This window comes from Nematolebias whitei, chromosome 8 (assembly GCF_014905685.2).
Source record: "Nematolebias whitei isolate Nwh7 chromosome 8, NemWhi1, whole genome shotgun sequence".
Lineage (NCBI taxonomy): Eukaryota > Metazoa > Chordata > Actinopteri > Cyprinodontiformes > Rivulidae > Nematolebias > Nematolebias whitei.
The window spans coordinates 46,438,440-46,450,271 of NC_056505.1; the positions used below are offsets into that span (position 1 = coordinate 46,438,440).

Below are 11,832 nucleotides of genomic sequence, written 5' to 3' on the forward strand. Positions count from 1 at the left end.
TATATATATATATATATACTCCACCACACGCAGAGGTTAGAGAATATGGGCTTGCGATCAGAAAGTTGTAGGTTCACCTCCCGGTACCATCAACATCAAAATGTGTGTGGAAAAGGTGAAACAAACACACCTCCAAACCTGCCTCCAACCTCATTTGCCCCACTCTGGGCCCATGAGCAAGGCCATTAATCCCCACCATCTGCTCCCAAAAATAGGTCTCTCTTGAAAATGAGTTCTCATGACTCAATGAGACTACCTGTATAAATAAAGGGTAAATGGAAAAAATATATATACATACAAACATACATACACACACAATTTTATTTATCTTTTTGTGTTTTCAAGTCCTAACTCAATGAATCAGACATTTTGAGAGGAAAAGAGGTAGAAGAACAAGACATTAGAACATCACCCACCATCAGTGTGGACTCTCATGGAGGAGGCAGTGATATCTGTTGTAATGTTGAAGTAGGGTAACCACAGGTCCTGGCAGAGGAGAGGGGACACAAACAAAATGAGAAAAAGAGTCAACATTATGTGAGTTTAGGATTTAAGCACAACTTTCTACAGATTCAGATACAGATACAGAGGTAGCAGAAATGTGAAGTATTTATTTGGGGCACACATATTCTGACAGTAAACCTCAGCATTGGCGGGGCGGCTGTGGCTGAGTGGTTAGAGCAGTCGTCCTCCAATGCGAGAGTTGGGGGTTCGACTCCACCAGCAGTCACATGCCGAAGTGTCCCTGGGCAAGACACTGAACCCCTCATAGCCTCTGATGTGTGTCCCATCAGTGTATGAATGTGATCTAAAGCACTGATTAGTCTCATTAGAATGATTTGTTCAATTAGCTTTGTAGCTTTGCATGAATGGGTAAATGAGGCACAGATTGTAGTGTAAAGCGCTTTGAGTATCTTGAAATAAGATAGAAAGGCGCTATATAAGTACAGTCCATTTACCATTTATCGTGCCAGGTCAGGGTCGGCTGAAGGGTTGTGGCAGAAAAAGCAACTCAACTTGAAAAGCACTGTTAGGAAACAACTTGACATGCAGCGCTACCAGACTTCTGTGTAACAAAAACTAAACTAAAACCAACAAATTAAAAAAATACTTTAGTTTGCATTAATTCTTCAAATTCACCCATTTTCACTTTGAATTGTTTAAATTACTGCTTATTCCTAGCTCAAATGTTAACAAATTTCTGCAAGGAGTCCAAAATTGCTACAGACCAATTTGAGCTTGCCAATAACAATAATAATACAATTTTGTGTAAACAACTATGTAATGTAAAACCTACAGCAATTTAAAGGTTAATTACAGTGCTTGCATGAACACAATGACATTTTGGAAATTAGAGTTGTTTTAAGGCGAAGCTCTCAATTTACCGATCGATCTACGTTCCCACCCTCATCTATGGTCACGAGCTTTGGGTTGTGACCAAAAGAATGAGATCTCGGATACAAGCGGCCAAAATGAGTTTTCTCCGCAGGGTGTCTGGGCTCTCCCTTAGAGATAGGGTGAGAAGCTCGATCATCCGGGAGGGACTCGGAGTAGAGCCGCTGCTTCTCCACGTCGAGAGGAGCCAGTTGAGGTGGCTTGGGCATCTGTTTAGGATGCCTTCTGGACGCCTCCCTGGTGAGGTGTTCCGGACACGTCCCACCGGAAGGAGGCCCAGAGGAAGACCCAGGACACGCTGGAGGGACTATGTTTCTCGGCTGGCATGGGAACGCCTCGGGATTCCCCCGGAAGAGCTGGACCAAGTGGCTGGGGAGAGGGAAGTCTGGGCCTCCCTACTTAAGCTGCTACCCCCGCGACCCGACCCCGGATAAGCGGAAGAAAATGGATGGATGGATGGAGTTGTTTTAAGATAGCAGCAATTTATTTTAGTCTTTGTCCTGCTTGAATTAACCTATAGCTTGTAGGACCTGTCAGAAATTAACTTTATTTCTCCAAACTAAGGTTGTTTGAGAATATATCTGCAACAGGCAAGACAATAACTGCTCATAACCTTTCCACAAAAAGTGCCAAACTTACCTCAATCTGTTTGTCCTTAAAGACAGAGCTAATACTGTAGTTAAAAGAGGCTCCAGAAAACATGGAGGTAACAGGGTAGGTCAGGTCCAAGATCCTCTTAAAGTGAGAAGTCATACCCTGAAGAAGGAAGGAAGGAAGGAAAACAACATGTAATAACAAAAAGGAAACAGACTTTTAGAAATAATAAAAAAAAACTATAAAAATATGACGACAAAGAATTATTAATGAAAGTTTATAACATTTATATATCAACACACCATGGCCCATTCACGTGCTCGAACCCTCATCCGACTGCTGCTCTTTTCTTCAGCGTACAGGGCCCCCATGAAGGAGCCGATGGAGGTGCCGCACACCATGTCGATGGGGATCCCGGCTTCGTTCAGCGCCCGCAAGATCCCCACCTGAGAGCAACCTCTGGAAACACAATTACCGACTTTTAACATCTGGAGTCACTACAGTCAAAACCTAAAGTTTTAGATCTCGATCACATTTAAATCATTTTTAAAAATCTTTATTTTCTAGTTTCTTCAGTGTTTTGCCATCATATACCAAATTACCACATTAAATAACTTTATTTTTAGACAAGTTGACATATTGTTACCAATCACTTGTCATTCCTGAAGAGAAGCAACAAGCAGTCATAAAATAACAAGTGTGTTCATGGTAATGTACACCCCCTAAACACCCCCCAACTTTCAAAATCAAGACGTATAAGTTATTTACTCTATCCCAGGCCATCAAATAATGTAGATACACCTTAGACAAACAATAATATATGACATTTTATTAATAATATACTAAAACTAAACCAAGATAACCCTAAAGTATGAAGAAGTAAATAGACTCCTAGTAGTGGATTTTTGTAGGATTTTATTGGTCTCTCACATGTTTTTGGAAGAACTTTGTCTCAGCCTTCTTGTCACCGTTGCTTCAGTTCATTGAAGTTTCTGTTCCTGTTCAAAATCCTACTTCTAACCAACAAAGCTCTCAACAACCTAGTTCCATCTTATATTGCAGATCTTATTGTTCCATATTTTCCTAACAGAGCACTTCGCTCTCAGGCTGCAGGTTTACTTGTGGTTCCTAGAATTTACAAAAACAGAATGGGAGGCAGATCTTTCAGTTATCAGGCTCCTCTCTTGTGGAACCAACTTCCAGTTTCTGTCCTTGAGGCTGACACATTATCCAGTTTTAAGACTGGACTTAAGACTTTCCTTTTTGATAAATCCTATAGTTAGGGTTGGCTTGGATTTCCTGAGATGTCTCTTAGTTATGCTGCTATAGGCTTAGACTGCTGGAGGACAAACTGACCACACTTTTCACTCTGCTACTGTCTTTACTTACTCTGCTCAACCTGTTTTGTATTTGTAATTATTTTTTCTATCCTTAACATGTGTTTTTTTGTCTTTCAGGTACACCTGGACCCATATCTGGACCTACTATTCTGTGTTCTTCTGTCTCTCCTTTCTGTCGTCACAAACAAAGCAGATGGCCGCTTGTCCTGAGCCTGGTTCTGTTGGAGGTTTCTTCCTTTTAAAAGGGAGTTTTTCCTTTCCACTGTTGCCATTGTGCTTGCTCAGGATGGGAGACTGCAATGAAGTGAAGATTCAACTTGTCTGCTGCTTCCTTAGATAGAGAACTTTACTAATTGACTTTTCTATGCATGTGAATGTCACAGTTCAGTGCCCTGAGATAACTTTGATGTGATTTGGCGCTACATAAACTGAATTGAATTGAACTGTTCCGCTCTCAGAGGATCCCCCACCACTCTTTAGTCAGAATAAGGTTCTGGATTCTGTTTGGGATCATTGTTTTTCCTGGGAAGATTATCGACTGTCTAAAATGTTTTCCACACATAAATATGTCTCTTTGTGGAATGATGGACTTTAAATAATTTTAAAACGACTTTTAACTTTTCTCAGATTGATGGTCAGCTACGGTTGCTTCTATAAGGTAAATGCTGATGTCATTCCTTCTTGGCATTGTTTGAAGTTTTTCCTGCTCCTTCCTGATGTTACAGTCATTTGGGATTGCTACATCTATCACCACTGCCTTCTTCTCCTGATGGTTGATCACTGCAATGGATAGTTAGCCATCACCTGTTTGTCAGTCTGGATCTCCACAGAATCTTAGCTCTGCAATTCTTCACTGTAGGACCTCAGGACAGACATTCTTGCACACTATTTCAGCCACTTGATTATGACGGTCCATGTATAAACTATCAGAAATTGGTTTCTCAGATCACACTATTGGTTGGTTCTCTAACTGTCTCTCAGATTAGTACTTCTTTCAGTTATCTAACTTTTAACAATGATGTACCACAAGGTTCAGTCTTAGGACCCACCCTCTTCACAATCTGCATAGGTAATGTACGCCAGATAATTCTGGATGCATCCTTACGTTTCTATGCTGACGACACAGGGGTTTATTGTCGAGCTAAAACAGTTGCTAAGGTTTTCCAGCTTTTACAGTCTGCATTTGACATCATCCAGTCAAATTAGTTCAATCTCAAACTGGAGCTAAATGCTGAAAAAAAAACCCAAAGGGATGTTGTTTTCAAACAGGAAGTTGGTTCCAGCAGTCCTTCCTTCTATTTTATCTCTGAATGGTGCCCCTATTGAGTTTGTTGATTCCTACAAATACTTGGGTATTTTGGTCGATGCACATCTCTCTTTTAAGCCTTAAAGAAAATAAACTGAAAGTTAAACTGGGTTTTTTTTTCAGAAATATATCCCGTTTAACTTTTAACACTAGGAAACACCTTGTAACTGTGACTTTCCTTCCCTCCATTGACTATGGTTGACATTATTTACATGAATGCTCCTACAAAAGCCCTGCAGATGTTGGATGCTGTCTATCATGGTGCACTAAGATTCACAACTGGCTGTAACTATCGTACCCATCACTGCACCCAGTATTCACTGGTTAACTGGTCATCATTAACTTCACACAGACTCTCTCATTGGTACATTTTCATCTTTAAATATTTTCTTGGTCTGCTGCCTTCATACATCTCCTCCTACATGTCTCTGCGTGAGTGAAGCTACAGCGTGTGCTCTCGGGACATTATTACCTGCAGTGTTCCCTCATTGCGGACTGAACTTGGTAAATGGTAAATGGACTGTACTTATATAACACCTTTCTATCTTATCAAGACACTCAAAGCTCTTTACTACAGTCTGTGTCCTCATTTATCCATTCATACAGCACTCTACTAGATCTACACAAAGCTAATTGAACAAATCATTCTAAAAAGACTAATCAGTGATTTACCACATCCATACACCGATGGGACACACATCGGAGGCAACAAGGGGTTCAGTGTCTTGCCCAGGGACACTTCGGCATGTGACTGTTGTGGGGTTCGAACCCCCAACTCTTGCATTGGAGGACGACTGCTCTAACCACTCAGCCACAACCGCCCGCCAAAAGGACCTTGGCAAAAGGGCCTTCTCCTACTCCGCTCCTGTTTCCTGGAACATCTTGCAAAATGATCAGGAGCTCTCGACCTTGACCTCTCTAAGGAATTTTAAACACCTGCTAAGTTTCTGGCAAAAACCATCGCAGACATGTTCCTGTTTTTAGTATTTTACATTGCTTTATAATGTAGCTGCTTTTGTTTAATTTTTATATAACTTCTTTTATTTACTTTTCATTTTATGATTGTCTATTGTCTGTACCTCATCTGTGTTCTTTGTTTAAAACAGGAATCTCTTCTAAATGAGTCCTCGAGGCTCAATGAGACTCACTCTGACACACACACATACTGTACATACGTACGGGGCGGCTGTGGTTGAGTGGTTAGAGCAGTCGTCCTCCAATGCGAGAGTTGGGGGTTCGAATCCACCAGCAGTCACATGCCGAAGTGTCCCTGGGCAAGACACTGAACCCCTCATAGTCTCTGATGTGTGTCCCATCAGTGTATGAGTGTGATCTAAAGCACTGATTAGTCTTTTTAGAATGATTTGTTCAATTAGCTTTGTAGAGATCTAGTAGAGTGCTGTATGAATGGGTAAATGAGGACACAGATTGTAGTGTAAAGCGCTTTGAGTATCTTGAAATAAGATAGAAAGGCGCTATATAAGTACAGTCCATTTACCATTACCATTTACCATACAGTACACACACACTCATGATGGACTCTGACACGCACACAACCTAAATGTGCTATAATGTTTGTGACTTCTTTACTCGTACGATTTTGCAATCTGATCAAGTTTTTGCATATTTGCACCTTACTAAGTTTTAATCTCTGATGCAAGAAACACAGAAAAACTTTGTGCTGCTAACCACATATCAGAACATGTTTCTACCTCATGTACCACCTACACATGTACATTGGTACAGATACAGGTACTGGTATAGGTAATGTTGATGTGTCACCGTGTGTCTCGTCTTGTCTCTTAATTACTTGTTTAGATTAGGTTAGATGCCTTTTAGCATTTATTATAGGCCTGTTTGTATTTATTGTTCTGTTGTGTAGCTGCACTGTATGTTGTATTGTTTTTGCACGTTATGTTGTGTTGGACCGTGATCCTGGGGAATGCTGTTTCATTTCAATATGTACTTGTACATAGCTGAAATGACAGTAAAACCTCTCTGACTTTGTCTAACCTGTCTAAATAAAGGTTGAATGAATGGAATATATATACAGTGAGGAAAATAAGTATTTGAACACCCTGCGTCTTTGCAAGTTCTCCCACTGAGAAATCATGGAGGGGTTTGAAATTTTCATCTTAGGTGCATGTCCACTGTGAGAGACATAATCTAAAAAAGAAAATCTGGAAATCACAATGTATGATTTTTAAAATAATTTGTGTGTTACTGCTGTAAATAAGTATTTGAACACCTGCCAATCAGCAACAGTTCTGGTCCTCAAAGACCTGTTAGTCCTCCTCTAAAAAGTCCACCTCCACTCCACTTATTATTCTAAATTAGAAGCAGCTGTTTGAGGTGGTTAGCTGCATAAAGACACCTGTCCACCCCACACAATCAGTAAGACTCCAACTACTAACATGGCTAAGACCAAAGAGCTGTCCAAAGACACCAGAGACAAAATTGTAGACCTCCACAAGGCTGGAAAGGGCTACGAGGCAATTGCCAAGTAGCTTGGTGAAAAAAGATCAACTGTTGGAGCAACTATTAGAAAATGGAAGAAGCTAAACACGACTGTCAATCTCCCTCGGACTGGGGCTCCATGCAAGATCTCACCTCGTGACGTATCAATGATCCTAAGAAAGGTGAGGAATCAGCCCAGAACTACACGGGAGGAGCTGGTCCATGACCTGAAGAGAGCTGGCACCACTGTTTCCATGGTTACTGTGGGTAATACACTAAGACATCAGTTTCAAATCATGCACGGCACGGAAGGTTCCCCTGGTTAAATCAGCACACGTCCAGGCCCGTCTTAAGTTTGCCCATGACCATTTGGATGATCCAGAGGAGTCATGGGAGAAAGTTCTGTGGTCACATGAGACCAAAATAGAACTTTTTGGTCTTAATTCCACTCACCGTGTTTGGAGGATGAAGAATGATGAGTACCATCCCAAAAACACCGTCCCTACTGTGAAGCATGGGGGTGGAAGCATCATGCTTTGGGGTGTTTTTCTTCACATGGGACAGGACGACTGCACTGTATTAAGGAGAGGATGACCAGGACCATGTATTGAGAGATTCTGGGGAACAACCTCCTTCCCTCAGTTAGATCATTGAAGATGGGTCGTGGCTGGGTCTTCCAACATGACAATGACCCAAAGCACACAGCCAGGAGAACCAAGGAGTGGCTCCGTAAGAAGCATATCAAGGTTCTGGAGTGGCCTAGCCAGTCTCCAGACCTAAACCCTATAGAAATTTTTGTAGGGAGCTCAAATTCCGTGTTTCTCAGCAACAGCCCAGAAACCTGCTGATCTAGAGAAGATGTGTGGAGGAATGGACCAAAATCTCTGCTGCAGTAAACCTGGTGAAAAACTACAGAAAACATTTGACCTCTGTAACTGCAAACAAAGATGCTGTACCAAATATTAACATTGATTTTCACAGGTGTTCAAATACTTATTTGCAGCAGTAACAAACAAATAAATTAGTAAAAAATCATACATTGTGATTTCTAGATTTTCTTTTTTAGATCATGTCTCTCACAGTGGACATGAACCTAAAATGATAATTTCAGACCCCTCCATGATTTCTAAGTGTGAGAACTTGCAAAGTCGCAGGGTGTTCAAATACTTATTTTCCTCACTGTATGTGCCATGTTGGTGTTCATCTGAAGTTGTAGTTACATAATTTTGAGACATGGAAAACATTAGGTTGTTTAAATACATAATCAGTGACTATGAATGTGTTTGGAGAACTGGGAAACAGGCGGCTGTGTTGGCATAAAATAACTTTTTTATTTGTTAGTTGTAGTGATTTAAAAAATAAATATAATGCTACAGAAGGTTTCTGCCATGTTGCTAAAACTGATAATTTGGTGGCAAACAAACAACAACCCCTCACACTGACAGCAGAAATCACACAACTTCTACAAAAAGCGCATGTAAAAGCACCATGTGACTGGAGTCATGTGACCCTCTGGGGTCATGGCTGACAGGACAACCCCTACCTTGTCAAAGCTCCAGGAGCAAGCCAGAGCAGAGTAGGGAAAAGAGTAAGATAAGAAAAGAAACAGTCGTTATCTGTTCGCTACACAACCAATCAACAAATGTCCTGCTGCAAAAAAGTACCACAGTAAAACAAACAATTATAAACAGGAAGCAAACATACACTCAGAAGTTCACGTCTGAAAAATAAAAGCATCTAAATGAAAGGCCATTCCTTTAAGGAACACACATGACCCACTCTCTTTCATGTCAGAGTTTAAAACTCGGGACGGCTGTGGCTGAGTGGTTAGAGCAGTCGTCCTCCAATGGGAGAGTTGGGGGTTTGATTCCACCAGCAGTCACATGCCTAAGTGTCCCTGGGCAAGACACTGAACCCCTCATTGCCTCTGATGTGTGTCCCATCAGTGTATGAATGTGATCTAAAAGCACTGATTAATCTTTGTAGAGATCTAGTATAGAGCTGTATGAATGGGTAAATGAGGCACAGGTTGTTGTAAAGAGCTTTGAGTATCTTGATCAAATAGAAAGGCGCTGTATAAGTACAGTGCCTTTACTACTTCAAACTAAAATGTTGAAAAATGAGCTGTAAAAGTTTTGGTCAAATCTAATAAACAAGTTTATGAACGATTATGTGCAAGACTGCAAGATTTTGTGCGATCTGTTAGCACTCAGAGTATGTGTTGTGCACGACTCTCAGCTACTACCACATCAAATTTGAGAACATCTATACAATTGACTGAATTATAGCCATTTATGTGTTTTTTAAGGTCAGTTAGCAGTTGCTGCAATTTAGACATAGGTTGTGCCAAAGGTTTATCATCTACAAAGGTAAATCATGTCAGTGTTTCCTGAAAGCTTTATTAATTCCATCAAGTGGTTCATGAGATATTTTGCTAACAGACAGACAGGGTTCATTACAACAGATAATGTTGAAATTTAGGTAAAGATCGTGTGCAAAATGTACAGTTCTTATAAATGGGTTTTACTCCTTGGGATGTTTTAGGCTTTATTGCTGTCATAAATCTATCATGGTCAAAAGAGATGGTGATTTTTGGCAACAACAACAAAAACTGTCAAAGTGAAATCAAATTTCTTTAGAGTAATACAAATATGCAATATTTTTTGTAATACCACATTAAATCTTGACTAGAGATGAAACAATCCAGACCAACTGTGGTCAAGGTTCAGTGGGTTCTCTGTCAAACCTTAGACTGGTGAAGAACTCAGGGAAACAGTTGTTGTATGCTCAGTGTCTCTCAGCACCTGTAGCTCGTAGCTCCTTCTGAGTGCTCGCACGTCTCTCTCTCTCACTATTCTCCTTCTTGTACAGTTGCTCAGTTTCAGGACAGCCTGCATAATCCTTTCATTTCTTGATTATTATTTTAACGAATCCTTGGGATGTTTATAGACATGCAAATATTTTAGTAGCCATAACCTGACGTGCACTTTTCAATAATAACCTCTCTGAGTTGAATTAAGATGCTCATGCTGCATTACATGTTTATTAAGTGATGCTACTCGGCAACAAAGCAAACAGAACATGTAATTACTTGCTAATCTGCTCTTTGAGTTAGTGTTTAAAGGGACAGTACCTGGCACCTCCACCACCCAGCACCAGGGCAATGCTGTTTCCTGTCAGGATCCGGGCCAGGCGGGAAAAGTCTGAGTAACGATCTGGACATTTTTCAAACACACGCTGGTACAACTCTCTCTGCGAATGAAAACACACAAAAACCCAGAAATCAACGAGTGGTATGCCGAGTGTGTTCGGAGGGTGAAGATAGGTGTGGGTGTTTCACCTTTCCCACCCACATTTTGATGTTGTTGGTCTGGGGAGTTGAACCATTGACCTTCAGATTGCAGGCCCACCTTCTCTAGCCTCTGCTCCACCACTTTCTCTTTTAGACTAAGATTATTTTATAAAATTAAGAAATGAAGGAGTAACAGCTGATTAGTTCAATCTTTCCTATGCAATATTGTGATGTCTTGCGTGATCTGCTAGTGCTTAGAAAACATGTTGTGAATGGCTCTCAGCTACTTCCGTACCAAATTGTAGCCCAGTCTCTGTTAAAACGGCTGAGGTATAGCCATTTTTGTGTTTGTAAGAATAATTTGTGCTGTGACGGCCATCTTAAAAACTCCATTAAAACCCGTGCAGTAACTCATAAATTAACAAAAAAGGTTAAATGGTGTCATCTGGACCAGTTTCTTTAAGTGAAGAAATGTTTTGTCACCCATCCAGAGGACTTCCTCAGTCTTTGGCCTGCCAACCAGATCTGTCCCATAGGTAGCCTTCACTGCTGTGTTTCAAGACAACCTCCTGTTGAAATCTCAAAAGTAGGCTTTTAACACATGCAAACAACCAATCATCATGTACAACAACCAAATGTTTTAGACCAGATGGACAACTTGTTACTCACAGAAACAGCCTATACCATACCCCTTTATTTATAAAGCACTTAAAACAGCGACAAGGCCAACCAAAGTGCTGTACAGACAGAACAACAGGTAACACACAAAGCAACATACAAAATGAGGTAAATCAGAATATAGACAGAAAAACGATGCAGATAATGACAACAAACCAGTGTGGAGCATACAGGATCAAAACACATCATCTGGTGTTGAAAGCTACTGAATAGTAGTGAGTTTTTAAACAGTTCCTGACGACAACCAAGGCCAAAGTTCAGAAAAAAGGTTGCGATTTTGAGATACTTATCAGATTCCAACAGGAAGTTGGCTTGAAGCAGTGGTGGAATGAGCATCCATCCACGTACAATGTCGCCATATCTTTACAGATATTGCCATCAAAGAAGTGGTGATTTGGGTCCTCAGCAGCTGAGGGTTTGCTCACAACCGGCTGTTGGGTGGCTGGTACATCCTGTGTACATTCCTGGCAGATTGCCAAATCAGTGCCCAAGTGTGACTTCTTATTTTGACCGTAGCGGATGTCTAGGTTAAAACTTTGAAGTGCCATAAGCCAGGTTGCAACACGTGAGTTTGTCACCACACCATCTCTGATGCGTTGGCTGTTCAGAAACGTTACTGGCTGGTGTTGTGTCTCAACAAAGATCCTCTGTCCACCAATATAGCAGGAGAAATGTTTCACTGCCCACACAGTGGTCAATAGAGCCTTCTCACAGTCTGAATACCGTAATTCAGGGCCTGCCATTGTTTTGCTGGCGTAGGCCACAACACG

At 41.0% G+C, this 11,832-nt stretch overlaps 1 protein-coding gene across 1 annotated transcript in view; it reads right to left on the reverse strand.

The window, feature by feature from the left end:
- pnpla7b (patatin-like phospholipase domain containing 7b) overlaps window positions 1–11,832 on the reverse strand; it is a gene marked incomplete in the record, with an annotated part of 164,612 nt that overhangs the window by 13,143 nt on the left and 139,637 nt on the right. Inside the window, 4 exon segments of the mRNA XM_037679949.1 lie at window positions 417–486; window positions 2,035–2,151; window positions 2,292–2,448; window positions 10,226–10,344. Coding sequence (XP_037535877.1) covers window positions 417–486; window positions 2,035–2,151; window positions 2,292–2,448; window positions 10,226–10,344 — 463 coding nt within the window.